At 32.1% G+C, this 19207-nt stretch overlaps 1 protein-coding gene across 2 annotated transcripts in view; it reads left to right on the plus strand.

Annotated features, from left to right (window-relative positions):
• LOC105194654 overlaps positions 1-19207 on the plus strand; it is a 132770-nt gene that overhangs the window by 83079 nt on the left and 30484 nt on the right. Inside the window, exons 1-3 of one of the 2 annotated variants that reach the window (XM_039455003.1) lie at positions 1199-1408; positions 17100-17210; positions 19036-19149. In XM_039455003.1, the coding sequence (XP_039310937.1) occupies positions 19080-19149 (70 nt within the window). In that variant the 5' untranslated portion in view covers positions 1199-1408; positions 17100-17210; positions 19036-19079. Of the gene's footprint in view, positions 1-1198; positions 1409-17099; positions 17211-19035; positions 19150-19207 lie in introns of those variants that run through there. The other variant, XM_011159683.3, reaches the window with a different exon arrangement.

Consider the following 19207-nt stretch of genomic DNA (forward strand, 5'->3'; position numbering starts at 1 on the left):
TACGCAAAATAAAAACGTATAAAGGAATATTTAGACGAATATGTTGATCTAAAAGTTGAAAAGAAGAAATCATTTGGATATTTAAATTAATACAGTAGAAACAAATTAGCCGCAGATTTTTATATCAGTATATTTCGAATATCAACGTACCAAATATTGTAAACTGTTGATATTTTTGTTTTTAGATTCCCAGACTGTTTTTAAAGTATGGCCAACAGTCATACGCGCAGCGATATAGTTTACATTTCGTAGAAAATATTTTCTCGAATATCGCTCACCCGGAAAATCTAATCAAATATTTCGAAGTTTTTCAGATCACATGTTATTATAATTCTCGCCTAAGGTAACTGTATATATACTATCTTTTTCGTAATCGCGCTTTTGTTGTTTCAGCTGCATCTCATACCGGTCTCCGGAGGTAGTGTATTTTCCGTTGCTTATGTTCAAGAGAGCCGGACGATATTCTCAGGTAGATGTTTTACGAAATAATATAGCTGCGGTTCGGTGAATGCGCGGTTTTATTAAAAATTCGCACGCGCTGGAGCTCATACAGCAAAAAGATATTAACCAGACGCGAGTTTGCTAAGACCGAATTTATTGAAGCTACGCCAGCAGAAATATCAAAGTTCCCATCGAACGAGTATCTTCGAATACACACCTCGTTGCACATAAAAATGTTCGAAACACCGGCGGGTGTGTAAAATGACGTAAGAAGCGATACCGACGTAGGAGCGACGTCGTGAATAAAAAATATGCGCAATGTTTTATGCATGTTCGAATCTCATTCCTCTTGCGTGTCGGAGAATGCATTTCGCAGGGTAATAAATAATAGGGAGCTTAATTGCACGGTAGTCGTAGTTTTCGATCTCTCACGAAACTCTTCTCGTAAGATAAATTATTAGATAGAGAAGCCACGCGCGCATATTTTTCAAATTCATTCATTTTCAAATGCATTCTCCTGAATCACGTTGCACAATGCAGTTCTAACAAAAGAAAAACCAAAATTTTTGGCAGCAGCGCCGAGAGCTAGACGCGGCTTTGTTGTCCGCCCATTGGCGGACATTATTACTGCAGTCGTTGCGGTACGAGATGCTTCTACTTACGGCGGTCCGTTTATTGCGAATTGTTAGTACGCGGCGTTATTTTATTCCATGCGATGATGTAACTCTGCGAGTACACGTGCATAATATAGTAAAATATTAGTAAAGTCTATTTTAACCGCTTCAATAAAAGTTGCGGTAGAGTTTCGCGCTAGAATATAGTCAAACGTGGAAAGTTTCATTAGTATTGGCGCAGAAATGCCACTAGAAGGAACTAAAGTAAAAGAGAAGGCGTTTTCAGCGACGTTCACTTGAAAATATAAGAATAGACGCAAACTGAGAGAAGGAAGAAATCGTAGTAACACGCGGTAAGCTGCCGACCCGTAGAGAGATGACGTAGTGCAGTAACACAAAAGTGCATGTCCCGTCACAAATGCATATCCAATACGCCCGCGTGCATTTTCGCGTTCCAGCGTGATACATGATTTGTATCTTCTATAAGCTAGCGCGATCGATTCCAACGCGAGAAAATGTTGCGTTTTACGAAAGTTACGTCGATATTATGAACGACCACAATGTTTGACAGCTTCTTTATTTCTATAGAGAAAAGAGTTACTTTATATGTCGACGCTGACGAAACTTGTTACTTTCGTTTGCATGTTACATTGTTTGCACAAATTTTTAATCCGAGAACAGTTACCTGTAGCGGAATTCTGTAACTCTTAACGATAGTGTCAGTTTCATTATAGTATATATCGTTGTGTAGTTTTTTTTTATCATCTACAAAATCTGCGTAACAACATAACGATATCGATACTGTCGTTAAGAGTTACAGAATCCCACTGCTGGGATGTTTTTTACATTCTAGCATCGGAGATATGTGGCTCACGTCGCGGCAAATTGTTTTACTGATCCAAAATCCATATATACCTTTCAACCGAAGATTCCGAGACTCAATTTGTACAGTAGACACAAGTTATGATTCGTATTCACAATACCGATTTGTTGAAACTCTATCTGGAGTATAGAAAACACTGTAGGTGATCATTTACGTTAAAAAAATCAAGCAAGCATGGTTAATATTATGAATTTGAAATATTAATAAGTTTGAATAAGGTTTGAATTAAAAAGTATTAAAAGCTATCAATAACCTTTTATGTTTACACAATATAAAAATTTAAACCGTGCTTTTATAAATGTTTATTTCTGTTAAAAAATATTTTTCAAATAATTTTTATATTTATATATAATATATATGATATAATAAACAAATAAAATATATAAAAATAAAATATTTTTAATAATTCTGTAAAAACAGATACAAATATAAATAACTTTGTAAAGCGACTATTATTTTAAAATGCTATAAAATGGATATTTTGATATTATGTATATTTCGTTTTTCTTTTGAGTCTGAAACTTCTAATGAGTCTGTTCGTTATAAATTTTTAAATTATAATCCCAATAAAACCCCGCAATGTAAAAGTTTTATTTACTAATTTCTTCATTTTTTTAGTAATACTTTCATAATAAGCTGCTTAATGTACTTCTTTCATTTATTTAACATTTTCTCAGTTTCTCCTTTTTTCAGAAAATATTCATTAAATCAATACACACAATATTTTTAAATATTAATAAATTACAATAATATGCAATATGCATTTATTATAGTTAATAATGATTTTTAATTGGGTGATAAAAATCACTCCAAGTGATCGTTTACGTAATAAAAAAACAATTCAATAACTATTCGCGGATTAAGTGTAAATGTATAACACATATATCATCGATAATTTAACTTTAGCTACGGCGACATTAACTTTTTATTCTCCTTTCTTGTTCAGTTTTTCCCTATCCGTAGTTGCTCTTTCGTTATTGTTGTTTCTCCTCGCTTTATTTTCGCAATTCACGCATGAGTAATGGCGGCCAATTTGGCAGCTTAGCCCGAGCAAACTTGGAAAAGCCGAGGAGGTGTGCCAAGCGCGTCGCGGTGACTCGGGTAAACAGATTTCCGTGAACGATGAGAACGACCATAATGGAAAGACTGAGGGTGTGAGAAGCCTAATCTCAGTATTGAAAATGGACATTATTCTATATTGTATGCAGATATTGGAAAATTAATAACAAATTATAAGGACAATAGGCGCGAAAATTGACTTTGAGAACGGAAATCCATTTTCACTACAAATTTTGTAATAATTAAATAATGTTGTATATGTTTAGTAATTTTAAATTAAAATAATAGAATTAAAAATGATCAAAGATAGAGTTATTACATATCTTGTGATATTATTTCTATTTGTGATATAAACTGAAAAATTCATTTGTATGATATTGTAGTATGAGTTATTATTTGTACTATTATTTTATTATCTACTTTTTTATCTTTTATACATTTGTTATTTAATAATTTAACTTTTTACGTAATTTTTAATTTTGTGCTCAAAACTCAATTGAAAATAGTACAGCAAATATAAAAAAGGCAACAAACAAGAAAGAATCGAATAAAAGATAAATAGTCGAAAAATAGGTAACTTCATTATTTATTTTATTTATTTATTTTACAATAAATTGTAAAATAAATGAAATAAGATTTGTTCCATGTGTGTTATGCAATAAGCGTTAGTTTTACTTAAGATTCGTACATCATTGTTTTATTGTCAGACAAACGTTTTGAACGAAATGCATAAGAAATCAGGCGGTTTTATCGTGGCATAAACGAATTCGGATGGGTGTTGGGTATTGACGGTGATAAAGTAGTTACAAAATCCAAAACCACATCCGAAACCGCAGATATCGAAACCGTAGATATCGTTAATAACAACTGACGTGTTACAACTGTGCCATCAATATTATTTTCACGACATTTAGATATTTGATACTTTCACTCATGACATTTATTTATTTGCCACAGCAAATAAAAAAAGTAATAGCAACAGTGTCTAGTTAAGGATGTTTTGCCTAGCAAACAAATAAAAAAATTGCACTCAAATTTTGCACAAATATTCAATAGTACACGTAATAATAAAAAATTATATAAAACTTTATATTTTTTGCAATATTTTGAGGTGTAACACATATTCTTTAAGAGAAAAATAACACGAGAATTTAACGTAGATACGATACTAACTTCACTCTCTATCGATCGGATATATTTTATTAGGAACGCCCATCATCCCACAGGAATTTCTTGTGGTATCGCTGTCGATTTTTTACATAAATCCAATGCTCATCAGAGACGAAGTCGAATTCAATTTTTGCTGTCAGGAATTTCTGTAATTTCCCAGGGGTGGTACTTAGCCCCACCTATTGTAATCGATCTTCTGCCAATTGCGGGCGGTTTTTCCAACCCCATCATTATGTAGGAAGAAGAAACAGCGCGGAAGTCTGGGGGAAAAAGTGAGAGGCTCCTACAAGAAAGGACTTTACGAGGATAGCATCAGGTCACATTGTCGAGACTTCATAAATTCTGTAACACTTCCACTGATGCATTCTCCTTGCTACATCAAACTTTCCTGAAGTATTCCCCCAAACGAAAAGTTTCTCCGCGCAGAAAACTTCTGACGGCTACTATTCTGACATTTACAAACACCTGCAATTTGAACGCATCGGATACAATTCGCATTCATCTGTGATGATTTTTGTTGGCACGTCACTGGGACGAAAATATATTTTCAACAGAAATTCTCAGAAGCTAAAATGTCAAGATGAAATGCGGCTTTAAGACCTGAGTGAAGCTAACGTGTTTCTGTAACGTTTCTGTGATATTAGTGCCACACTGTTATGCATTATATAAGTCGCTTATCGCGTCAAAAGATTTGCATAATATTAAAGTCCGAGTTGATATTTATTTTGGGTCTTTACGAAACAAATGTTTTCATAACATATATCTCTTTGATTGTCATAAAATTAGCAATAACATCAAACTGAACTGAAAAATAACTGCAATGTTCAAAAATGTGAAATATTCGCTTACACAATAAAATAATTTCTGTTTTAAAGTCATGTAATGATTAGAGAAGAAACACGTAAGTTATCATGTGTAAATAGTCGCGATATCTCTAAAGCGTCGACGCTTCGTCGACTTATCTCGAAATCCTTTCGTGCTCATGAGATCATAAGGGACAACAGAGAAACGTAAGTCGACAACAAAGAAACGGAAATCGCAGAACATACAGCGACTTTACTTATGTATAGGATAGTATTACAGATATATCACTTGACCATTATTTTGCATCGTGTTATTGTAAATCTTTGCATTGAAATAATTTAGTCAATTAACATTCTATTATTCTATTTGTGTACGATTTTTATAGGACAGTAGTTTTATTACAAATCTGACAAATTATTCTAATCAAATTATTCTACAATTAGTAATTTACAATCTTTAATAATAATTATTGCAGTGCATTAACTAGCACAATTAGTACAAGTCAATGAGATAACGCCCCATAACTATAAAATACTTTCGAAGCATTATGAACGTGTACTACTGCATTATTTAACAAATGCTTTTTCTCGTCATCTGTTCACAAATTCCGTTCAACTGCCAAAGACAAAGCCTCGTTTTTGAGATGTCCAGACGAGATCGTCATTGTGCTCGACACAATGCGCGTACTCTATTATGTGAGAATCTCGCGAGGATTCAGTACCGTTTATCAGGTGGACAAAAGACACTGTAAATCTCACATACTCACATTCTTGTCCAAAACGTCGAGTACCTGGCTTAGGATCTCGACGTTACATATATATTCTAAAAATATATGTATGATAAACTTTTTTTTAACAAAATATATTTCTTAATATTATACTACATAAAATATTCATTGCGTTGCAGGTATAACATCCTTATTAAAATTTAAAAGATGTTTATGTTGCAATAATTTACTTTAATCTAGTAATTATCAGACTTAATTTAATTACTATGTTTTTTAAAATTACTTTATATTTTGATCGCAACTCTATTTAAAAAAAAACTAAATTAAATTTTTAGATTTATAATAAAAATTGTGCGAAACTTAGGCAATTTCTTGTAACAGAACATTCCTTCCAAGTAATTTGGAAGAGTTCTCGTCCCATAAAATCCCATCTCTAGATCATTACTGCAGTTGCTACGCGACAGTACTAACGCGGCTACATAAAATGGGGTAACGGTTTACCATAAAAAAAAAAAACTTCGCGACAGCAAATGGCGGACGGTCGTTTTCTGAACGTAAGACGCAGTTAGAAGTTCGTCATTGTGGCGGCCCATCTCTTGGATTGCACGAGTTTTACGACAGCAGAATTTCCTTGCCGAGGGATTCTGTTAGAGGCAAGGAAAATCCTGTTCCAATGGCGCCGCCAAATTCCTAATCCACCGATATATCAGAGTTACCGCTGCCGTATTTGTTTAAATCCGTATCTCGTATGCTACGCTTCCGGTGCGTGTGCTTATATCGAAAGCGGGAACATGCACGCGCAATAAATTCTAAGCGGCTTACGCAAAGCCAGATGTTTGCATCAAAGATGCAGGAAATGTCTTTACTGTTAAGAAGATTTTGTGAAACATCTATTGGAAATACTTTTACGTCATTAATTATAATTTGACATTATATTTAAATAAAGTTCAATCAATTTACGTCTTTTAATAAGTTCAAATACTTGTGATAAAAGAAATTATTTCTTTCAAAGTAACAGAATATTTTATAATAACTTGAGTAAAAATGAATATATTTTAATTTAAAACAACTCGTCGTATTGTCACAGCGCATAAATTTTCTCGGTAGCTTGCATTATTATACTTTCATTAAAAAAGTATTTACTGAAACTTTGTCGCAAGTTTATGATTACGGTATTATTATAGTAAAACCCTAAATAGAAATGTACAGAATCTATAATGAGACAAGTCTCGTTTTAGCACGGGCGCATCCAATATCCTCGACATTTCTGAAAGACATTCATGTATGTACATACATGTCGGTGTTGAGGGCCTTTAAATATTATACGCTGAGTTGCACAATCGAATTGTATTTTAAACAGCATTGCACATCGATATCTACAGCTTGAGAAGCGTGAATATCTGAAGTTTCCTTAAATAGATCAGCTATATCTAATGCTACAATAAATTGATATTCATCAAGTTATTGTCAGGCTGCAGTAAAGATATTTCTAATTCGAGCTTTGCGCTGCAATATTCTTTTCTATTTTGAAATTTCTAAAATTATATCTATACATACATATATATGTATATTAATTATAAAATATACTTCTCTGCAAAATGAATATTGCGGATAAGATGATTTCTTTAATTACCATAAACCATTACATCACAAAGTGTTTACATTTGAAAATAAATTGTTTTAATTTTAATTTTAATTTAAAAAATTTTTCTAATCTTATCTGGAATTTCGATCTTTTTCCTCGACTTGAAATTAACATCCTGTATTTTAATTTCAAATTTTGTAAAAAATTTTTTGGAGAATTTTTCAGGATTTTTATTCAAAATTTTAGATAGAGCAAAATTTGAGATTAGAACAATTGTTAAAATAATAAATTTATTTTATTATATGCACTTTTTAACGTTGTTTACAATCACACAAGCACAAAGAAAAGCCACTTGTGTTTTTAATATTAAGTTTGAGAAAGTAAATAAAATAAATTATATAAATTAAATAGCATAAAATAATCTGTTTGCAATACACAAATCTAGTTCACAGGAAGTATAAAATTCGAAACGTGATTAAATACATAATTTAAAACTATGAGGCGTATGGTTATTGTTATGAATTATGTATGTATATACATAGTTTAGATAGAATTTTGTAAATTAAATAATGTATATTATGAAACTTTGCACAAAGGAGTTGATGTTAAGTTATTAGTTACAATATACATTGACGTGTATGCCATATTTATCGCTATATAATCGATTGTCGACATTATGCATTATCAGAAATAAACAAAAAACAATTTTGTCAGAAAAGGATTGAATTTCAATTTAAAAGTAAAATTGCAAAAATTTCTCTAGATACTAAAATTTCATAAAAATGTATCTCTTTCAAGGAAAAAAAAAGAAGTTTAAAGTCACAACTTTAGAACACCGATGTAAATTATCAATTCCGTCATTCGGCAACAAATGAAATAATACAGAAAAATACATAATCGAGCGACGCAGTTGCAACGATCGATTACAGGATGCATCAATTCCATTAGTTGCTACTCGACACGTAGTTAGCCTCTTCAATCGATGCTCACATCAGTAATATCAAGAAAGAAATCCTCGAGACTTTCGAACATTGCTAAAGACAGCTTAAAAAAGAAACAGTCTAGAAAACATGAGGCTAACGTGTGTAAAAGGCATGTCTTTCATTGTCGTAGTTATCTGTTACCTAGTTACTTGTTGACTGGCAATGAAAGTGATTACGAATATAAATAGACGATAATAATAAAAAAAAAACATGTCGCATTGTTTCTAAATAAATAATGGTAAATTATTTTTTGCTTTGTGACTGCCAAAGATGTACAGATTTATTTATTTTTTTTAAATAAATTCTAAAAATTATTAGCTATATGTTTCCAAAAAAGTATAGTTTGAATTTTTTTATTGCCTTATAAACGTCAGAAAATTTGAACAACGTGGTTTATTAGCTTCTCCCTTTTGTGTCTTCGTGGTTAATTAAGTGAATCTTTAAAAAGGGGAACATTGCCGCGCTGAGATTTCAAATGAATACATTTGCGTTGCAACGTTCTCACAGGACAGTCGGTTATTGCTTTCTACTAGAAACTTTCCACCAAGTTTGCTTGGCTATGGTAATTTCGCTGTGGTCTGTCTCAACAGTGGGATCGCGTTTCACTTAGTCAAATTAAATCTCTGTGAAAAATATCATGTCACAACGCAAAAGGATATAAACTTTTCTAATATTTAATGCTAAATAAATAAAGACTGATGTATATTTGTTACTAGAAAACTGTAGAAAAATTGAAGTAACATTTGGACGACGACGTTACGTTGTGATGCTTGCTAATGCAATAAAATGTAAATTTCGAAACTGTGACGTTGTCCTGCGCTCAACTAACTGTGTGACGTATTCAGTGATGAGACGAATAATCTTACAGAGAGAAATATGCAAATTACTACGTTTCCAGCTAAGCGCAAGACTGTGTAATGAATTTGAATTGCTTTTAACGTATAATTTCCAGCAACATTTATTATGAAATCTAATATTGCCTCTTCTTGTTGTAGAACGGCATAAATTCTTCATATTAGATTGTCTTTGCGTAAATTTACTCCGATTATCATATTGCTTTTAGAATTCCTCTTTAATGTTACAGTGATTTTGAGATCATCTATTGGTTTTGCTGGTGGAAGAAATAAAGCGCCAGTAATTTTCACTTTTGTCAATTGCATTACTTTTACTGGCAGTAACCAAATTTATTTTCAAACAGAGGAATAATCGAACAATAAGAACATAATAGCGAATTGGATTATTAAAACAAATTGCTTAAGTAATTTACTCACTCGGTTGTTGTTGTTGCGGTTACAGTTGCTGCTGTATTTCCTTTCTTGTTGATTCTGAAAATATAATAAAAATAAATTATTCATAAATATAAAGAATTTTCATAATGATTATTTACAGAATAACATAAATATTGTAAACATATTATATTTTATTAAATTTTAACAAACATATATACAAATACTTTTTTTATTATTTTTACTCAATTGTGAGAATACAATCGCAAGAATCATGTAGAGATACATTAATAAAATACTACGCTCACCCCTTCGAATTATCCTTGAACCGCATATTAATCACACCGTCTGATAATTTATTCGGCACTGCCGTTGCGCGGAAAGGGATTATTATATTATTCGTACAAATTTTTAAGCGTGGCTATAAAATAAAAGAGACTCCAGAATTTCTTTATTCTACAATCAACATGCTTAAAACATTTGTATGTAATATCGACCTAACACATCACATACGTACGCGAATAACATGCAAAACACACGCGAGAATTCAGCTTGTAACTAGTGCTAACGGAACTTATAAACGTGATTGTTTCTACACATCATACTAAACGATTCGCATGTTACTACAATCGTCCGCTGCTACATTCGCAAGTGGCGAATATAACTTTCAACAGCGCATACATGCGCTTGAAGAACGCAAAAAGTACGGCACGCCCGACTAAACAACAACAAATATGACGAGTCAAGGAGAAACAAACAGCCGGCGCGTCACATCAGGCAAGACAGCAACGAGAATCGTCCGAATACACACGTAGATATGATGCGTAGAAACGAAACACACTCTCGATCAAAAATCTTGTCTAACACGATCGCACGACGACTAGAGGCGTTTCATTTGGCAAACGCGATATTCCACTGCACGAAAGAAATATCCGATCAAACACGCGCACGCGAAATTTTGACAAAGCCACGCGACAATCACACGATGCCTGTTTCACAAACGAATACGATCACTTCTACGTACGTCACTGCGTATTGGAGTAACCGTTCGTTATCACATCGGCACTATTCGCGCACAATTAAAACTTGGAACGTACGAGAAGCACGGAACCGATACGTCGTACAATGTGTAGCAGTAGCGGCGACCGTGGCTGAATGGCGAGCGCCGAACAGTCCCGAGGAGAGTGGGGAGACGGCCCAGACAGCGCGCACGTGCGCTTCGGAGGCATCGCGTAAGGTGAATGACTGAGCGGTCGGCGGAGTGGGGAGACCGAGACAGCGCGCGGCGCGGCGTGGCGTCTATCGTAAAGGACGTTGACCCTGCACGAGGGGGGGGCTTCAACCTTCAACCGACGGTGTGTATGTGCGTTTGCTTCGGCTAAAGCAGTCTCTCTAGCTGCGCGTTTACTACTGCGTCTGTTAACATCTATCAACGACTTTTAGGGAAACCTACTTGCATCGCATCGCACTACTCTCGTAATTTATTTGCAGGATTAGGTAATTAAAAAATTAAAAGTTAAATAATAAAATGAATAACTTTTAACTTAGTTAATTTTAAATGATTTAATTGTTAACAAAGAAAAGAAAAAAAGAGTTTAAAATGAAAAATGAAAGAAAAAGAAAATATGAGAACAAATATGTACAAAAGAATGATATAAATTTTTAATAATCGCTGGATTAGGTATAATATTTTGAAATTTTGATATAGAAAAATTATATATAAAAATTTATTTAATAAAACATTATTTTCTTTTGTCTTTCAGTAAAAATCACATGCAATAGACGGATAAATACTATAAAACGTTAAATATAAAAAAGAAACAAAATAAAATAATAAACAAAGAAAGAAGGAAGAAAAAAGTTTTAAAATACGCGGAAAAAAGATGAAAATAAAGAAAAAGAAAAAAAGGGGGAAGGGTTCAAAATAAAAAATGGATAAAATATTTTAATAACATTAATCATTAATACAACATGTTTTAAAAAGTAAAGGTTAGAATCATATCAACTCTCATACAGTTGAGATTGCACATATTCCATAAACTTTACATTGAAACATTGTAAAATTGCACGGAAACTGCGAAAGATTTCTACAATGTTACAAGCTTGCGGTAACATTGAAATGTTCGCAATTTTAAACCTAAAATTAATTTTTCTAACATTTTGGATCATCTAAGATTACTTCGATTGTCTATTGATTTTACTGATAAAAGAAACAAAACGTAATGCCAGTAATTTTTACTTCTGCCAATTGCATTTCTTTAACTGACACTAATCATACTTATTATTTTCGAAGAGAGGATATATGACAAATTAACTACTAGCTCAGAGGTAATGACGCACAGCAAATGTCGGACAAAACAGCGTGTTCTGTTTCCTAAATTACAACCAGTGATTTGGTTGAAGGATACACGAGAACTAAGGACGAGAACCCCTCACTGAAAGGGGTGAAACGAGAATGAGAGTAAGATAAAGTGGTTCCTACATAAATGTCTTGTAATATAATACAGAACGTTCATAAATTTGGTTGGCACAGTGAGACGATATTTAAACGTTAGATATTGTCTCGCCACCTCGATTTCATAATGTATTGATTAATTTTAAGTTTTGAAAAGTTATTGGTTTGTGTTACATTATTTATTAAAAATTTTAACAACACTAAAAATTATTTATATCAAATATTTAAAAAAAATTGTTTTTAAGCTACATTAATTTTATAGGAAACATTTTTTTGTGCGGAAGTGTCCTTTAGATTAAAGCACAAAAGATATTTTAGAACGAGATTTTATTTTATAACATTTAAGTATTTATAATTTTTTTGTTTAAGTTTATTATCAAATTTTCATTATCAAATCTTTATTATTAAATTTGAATAACCGGTCTTGTCTAACAATTTTGGTCTCGAAATACTGTTAAGCTACATTTTATAATTTCTCTCTGTTAGTTGTCTTCAATAGACGAACTCAAGGGTCTAATGATTAATTACTTTCCAAGTTGCACTATGTACAGCAGCAGCATCAAGAGTGTCTTACCTTTGTGAAATTATCTTTGAGTGATACTTTAGACGCTTCTTAAAGGCTGTGACACTTGTCAAACGGTTCGTTACCTCTCGGAGAAAATTATGGAAAAATATTTCAACCTTAAACATCTTTTTATTTGTTAAAATTGCAGAATTTAAAAGTATATGTATAAAACATAATTAAATAATTACTTTTTTACTTTTTAATTACATTATTGTTATTATCAAACCATAAAGAAAATAATACAATAAAATATAAAAATATGTGTTTATTTACTATTACATAATTTAAGATAGAATTTTAAATGATATTAAAAATTTTAATTAAAAGTTTTGTACTTGCCATTCATTGTTAACTTATTTAATACATTACTTTAATTTTTAAGAATTTTTACCTTTCTATTTTGAGAGAGCATTTATTTATACAGTTATTTATAATTATTTATAGTTTCTTTCATTTTATTTATATCAATATTTTTCAAATTTTAATGGCGTATTTTATTTACATGCTACTGAAAATATGCAAAAGCCAATTATTTTTCTCCTATCAGTGAGTTTTATTTTCTTCTGTAAATTTAAATAAACGCCAATAAATTCATTTTTTTTTTACAAGAACAAAAGGCATTTTTTTTTTACATACGTCACGTCTTGCATTTATCTCTTTCATATTGTTTAATTTTCATCCGTATTTTGGAAATCTGCTGACGCGATACCGATGGTTATGCAAAGTCTTATTGCGTTTCTTACGATTCTAACAATGGACGTTAATAACAGACGTTAATAACAGACAAAGAAGAAAAAAACGACGGCTTGTAAAGAAACGGCTGGTTATGACCGTACTGCTGCATCGACTGCTTTATATTCACATCACCTAGGTCACAAGCTCCTCCTTTTTCTCGTACCGCGTCTTTCCAAAGTGCGCGTATCTCCCAAAGTTCAGATAAATACGTCGATACATCGGATAAAAAGAGATGCACCGAAACAAAACGTTTTCAAGGGGAAAGAGTAACATGACGGGAATATGTAGTTTCTGCCGCGGTGCAACTTGGCCAGCATTTTTCTTCCCTTCTCTCCGCAAAACCAATCGATTTTCCTCGTGCCAATTTCCGCGCTTATCGGAGACTTTGCAACATCTTTACTATCTTCTTTATATAATACCTTACATCTTCCATCATCCGTGTTAAAACATGCCAATAATATAGAATAAAGTCAAAGCACGTTTTTAAAAAATACTAATTGATCTAATAGCTTTGTCCTAATTTATACTCTGTGTTGTAATTGTTTTCATATTATGTTTATTTCTTAGTATCTTCTTGTTTAACTTCTTTTAAAGATTCTCTTAAACTTCCGCTCTCTCATTACTATTCCTCTCATCACGACTGACATCTGAAATTGCTTCTTGCCGGAGTTGGAAATGTAACAGGGATTTAGATGTTAATATCTACATTCTCTTTGAACGTCCCCGCGGCCTACTTGTCATATTCGCTTATATTCAGTGCCAATGGGAAATCACACACAATTACGTCATGGAATTATTTAGCAGAGATATATAATGTTCTAAGAAAGTTGCTTAAAATTACATGACAATCATTTATGTATTTTTAATTACCTTTAACGTATTGACTTTGTACGTTATTCATCTATGTGTAAATAATGCTCAATTTTATAAAAAATTTCCAAAATATAAAGCACATTTTTTTCATAATTTCCTTTTTTTTTGTCATAACAAAATATCGTTGACGGCGCTTCTTGCGAAAATGTAGTGTTCGATTATTTGGGTAGAATGCTCTCGGAAATAAGAAGTGTCATTCACACTGAGAGAAAAATATGGTTGTCTATTTTTACTATAATTAAACTTATAATTCAATTTAGCCAGTTATATATTTATAGTGGTTTTAACTATTCAATGTATAGTTATTAGTTATCATTACTACATAAATAGTAAGTATTTAAATAAAAATGTTAAAAAAATAGTTGTATTCACTATAATTGTGATTACATTTATCAAGTAAAAATGTTTATTATGTTTTTAATAATAGTATACTTCTATATTAGTATATATGCATATTTTTACATAGTTTTCATTAAATATTATTAATTTTCTGAGATTATTTTGAATTTTATAAAAATATCGTCACATCATAAAAATAAGTGACGGCAACGTAAAAAAAATACGGACTTCACTAAGCTATATTTTCTGAAGCTTTTAATTAATTCCATCCAACGTTTTTTTTGTAGATGTAACAATATTTAACAACAAAAAGGAGAGGATCAGTGCAATGTGTAGAATTAAAGCTAGCAAATCCAAACATTACGCACCAATAATCATTTAGAAAAAATATATTTCTCTCGTAGAAGTGAATGTAGTTTTTTCCGATGTTATGACGCAATGTTACGCGAATATACGATATTTTTGACCGATAAACCAGTTGTGGTCAGTTATTGGCGCGTAGTTTTCACAGTATAAGATTTACTTTACACTATGAATAACAAAAGCTATGCTTTTGCTATCATTTCATTACAATACATAACAATCTCAAAAATATATGCAAATTCGTAATGTGCCATTTTGCACTTTCTACGGGCAAATAACGAAAATAAATGTGAGAAAAGTATTCACGTTGAGAGAGAAATATGTGCTTAAAGAAATCGACCGCGGGACGGGCGCACGAAAAAGCGAGGTGAAAAAGCATAGATTAAGAAGGGAGTAGGCGGCATCCCTTATCTTGTAGCGGTAGCAGGTATCGTGAAACGACGCGGGGGAGCCACATTAAAAGATAAAAGATTCCTGGACCGTAGAATTTACGACCAATTTCGCTCAGCTCGAGCGTTATTCCCGCGTGCGTTAACTCGCGCCTGACAATCGCGTAAAGTACTTTCGGCTGCGTTTTATTGGCACCGCGGCAGAAGAACGCTCAATGCCGAAAGTCACGCTCGCCTGCAACACTTCGCAACGAGTAATAAAATTATTATGAGAATGTAATAGCGATCGGATCGATTTGCAAGGACAGTATTGAAGCGATTATTTAGCGGCAAGGAGGATCGTAACTGGGGTTAACTGTAATCTTGGTAATGAATAGAATAGCTTCATCCGTAAATTTGACAGCATAATGTCATAAGTTTCTTTTTTTTGTCTTTTAAATAAATAGGATGTGCCGCGTACACTTAACGTTTCTGTACGTTGGGTGCAGAATCGCTTTCAAACGTAATAAGAAGTGCATGCAGAGGGAGAACGTAAGTTTCGCTACAGAATTGATGGTTGCGGTGAATCTTTTATTTTATCATTACCGTTTGCAGCAGGGTAATAAAACTAAAGTTACAACGTTCTAATGTTCCAAAGCGATTCCGGCGTTTTGTGGCGCGCGGTTGTTTACCCGTTTGCTAGTGTTTACCCTCTTGTATTCTAGGACGCGCGTATGTACATACATACATACATCGCGCAGGATATATACATATACATTTCGTGACTTCATGCATATGCAGGCAAGGCCGTATTATGCATTTGTTGCATGTGCAATGCGTCAAATTGCGTCGAGTTTAGTTGCTATATAGACGCGATTGTAGATCTCGAGGAGCAGAATGGACATGTGGAGAAAGTCACCCCAAGAATCGCCGTCACGCACTCCATAAATGTATTATTTTGTGACGCATTTACCCGCGAAGTTTCATGCGCGGAATGCTTCTGATGTCACAAATTCAATTCGCTGATCAGTGACCCTTTGTTTAATCGTTGGCGTCAATTTTGTTTGTAAAAAAATTTTGCAAATTCTCAATTTAACAGTGCGAACAGTCGTATTCCGTTTCGCGTTTGTGCAGTACTCAATTACAGTTTGCATTTTATTTGAAAAAAAAAAATCTTTTTTTCAGTTTAAAATAAATAAATGTTATATTATTTTTATGCTTCCTCTCTTCTCTAAATATTAAATACTACAATATGTTCTCACAAAATCATCGCATTCCTAGATAACACCTCGTTCTAAAGATGACGTGCTCGATAAAGTATATATATACTATTTAAGTTTGTTACTAAAGTATTAAAGAAGTGTATAAGAGACGTAACTAACTTTTTTACAGCACTGACTACACTCAAATTTTATCTCCTACAATAACTAGATTATCATTGATTTTGTCAGTCAATTTTAATCTTTTCGGAATTTTATGAAGTCTGAAACATTGTTACGATTATGCGTTTCTCGTTGGTCGTTTTACGTATTCAGCGGCAATTTTACATATATTTGGAAAATGTTTGTCGATATAATTTATTATAAATTTATGTTATATTGAAGTAGACCTGAAATTAGGTCGAAACTCGTTTATTATGCGCTAAGGATTAATATTGGCTAAATATAATATATGCGAATTGTAATAAATTGATGCACAAGTTAACATTCGAATTTGGGTCTTATTGACATTATTCATTATTACTAGATTTATTATGTCAAAGCCTTATAATAAATTTATGTTTATTCGAAAATAAATATTTTACAATTGTTTAATTTATTATAGATGTTATAAGAACAATACTGCAAAAAATAGAATAATTTTATAAACTCATATTAATAAAAATTAAGAAAAATTTTTATTGTTATAGGGTCGAGAAAAACCGAACATCTGAACGATGTGAGAGGAATATATGGACGGACACCAAACGGATTGGGCAGATTCGGCGAAATCACGAACACGTGGCGGGACGTAAAGCGGGGTGAGTCGATAAGTCACATTTGAATTACCGATGTAATTTTATTTAAAAAGTCATATTTGAATCCACAAAATTACAAGTTAGTCTGGCGCAAAATATCAACATTATACAGCGGCATGCAAATCAAAAACTATATACTCCGCGTATAAACCTTTGATTATTTTTTTCTTCCAAATTGCTCATAATAACATATTTATTTTGTGAATCAAACACATTTTAGATATTGCTTTTTATCAGATTTTAAACAATAATATGAAATTATAAATTTAAAATTAGATAGTTGTACGCATAATGAAAATTTTCAATTTTTAATAAAAGAGCATATTATTCTGTCTAGTTTAACAATGCTATTGTATCACTTTATAAATCGTGCTACTAAATTACTGAGAATATGCGTTCTCAATTCTTGTTTTGACCTAGTTTCGAATAACGTACGCCGCATTTTTGTTTCTAATGGAAAAGCTGCATTTTTGATCGGGAGCCATTGTACGTGAAAAATTGCAGTGATGAAAATGAATGATCTCTAATAAATAAAATTTTGTGCAACCTGAAGCTTCTTGAATATGTGTGACGACATTGTATTATATATAAGCATTCGAATTTCACCTCACGTACGTATCACATGGTAAACCAGATAACGGATGAAGAAAAAGCGTCGATAACTACGTTCATCCAAACTTCAATTTCCAAGTTTTGATAAATTTCACTTCTTATAAACTTTCATTTCAACAAATAAAAATATTTTGACGAATATTTCTTTCTAGAACTTGAACAAATTCTGGTATATTGTTAATCCGTGAAATTTTATATTAAAAACAAATATTTAATTTTAAAACAATTTCATATCGTTGTGATTTTTTACCAAGCTGTAAGATATCTAAATATTAAATAAAAACTTTGAAAAAAGGTAGATTAAAATTTTTATTTATTCGTCGAAAGAAATAGATTGCAAAGAGTGTGTTAAAAATTCATATTTATTGCTTTTGACAGCAACATTGCAACATTTAGAAGAATAAAAGAATGTTGAAACAATTACTATTAAATTCATTAATTAAATTAAATCAAGAATAAAAGCGATGTTATCAAAAAAGCATTAAAGCTATTCCATTCATCGCAAAGAAATTTCACTGGTCTTTTTCACAAATTAAAACAATATTGATTTGTATTCTTGATTCGATAAAAAAAACAATGTTTTTTTAAATATTACAGAGAAATTTTATCGTCAAATGCACGCGCAGTAAACAGCATTAATGCTCTCGTGTATAAGTTAAATCAGGCATTTCTTTTTTATCCTGAAATGGTTAGAGCACTGATCCGATAGCTTGCCAAATTCCTATGAGACTCTGCTTATAAATATGTATGGTAGCGTTTCCAATTTCCTAGGAAAGAGCGATCGGATGCCGAACTGAGTACATGAAAATGCTAAGCAACCTCTGCAGCTTGCCCTAATTATACCGCGTTATATTGATGAGATCAGGAATTCTTTTCTCGCAAGTTTACTTACTCTTTTCGATTAGTATCTCTAATTCAATGTTATTTTAGTCTAATAGAATTTATTTTGCAATTTTGTTTCTCGAATAATGAAAGCAGGTAAACGACACTATTATATATTTGTATAAACTTTATAGAATTATCTGATATAAAGAAAGCTATACAAATCATGTATAAATAGATGCATTTTATAGTTCTTATTAGATTGTATAATTTTTTCGAGCGAAAGATATATGTTTGCTTATTGCATTTGTTGCTCATAATATAATTATGTAAATTTATTCAATTCAAAATTGAAAGTTACGTGTGTCATGCATTGCTTGTGGCTTTTTTTCAGCGTTAAGCCTGCTCTGCGTAAAGAAATTTTCTGGCAGCGCGACAATGCTGGAGGCACCGCCGGGAAGTCGCGAAGACCTCGTAGAGGCGGCAAGAACTCCATGTACACCCACCGGTAGGTGACGTCGACGCTTTATCATAAAGTTCGAAGGGAGTTTCGGTAACTCACGAAA

The sequence above is a fragment of the Solenopsis invicta genome, chromosome 11 (genome assembly GCF_016802725.1).
Source record: "Solenopsis invicta isolate M01_SB chromosome 11, UNIL_Sinv_3.0, whole genome shotgun sequence".
Classification (NCBI taxonomy): Eukaryota; Metazoa; Arthropoda; class Insecta; order Hymenoptera; family Formicidae; genus Solenopsis; species Solenopsis invicta.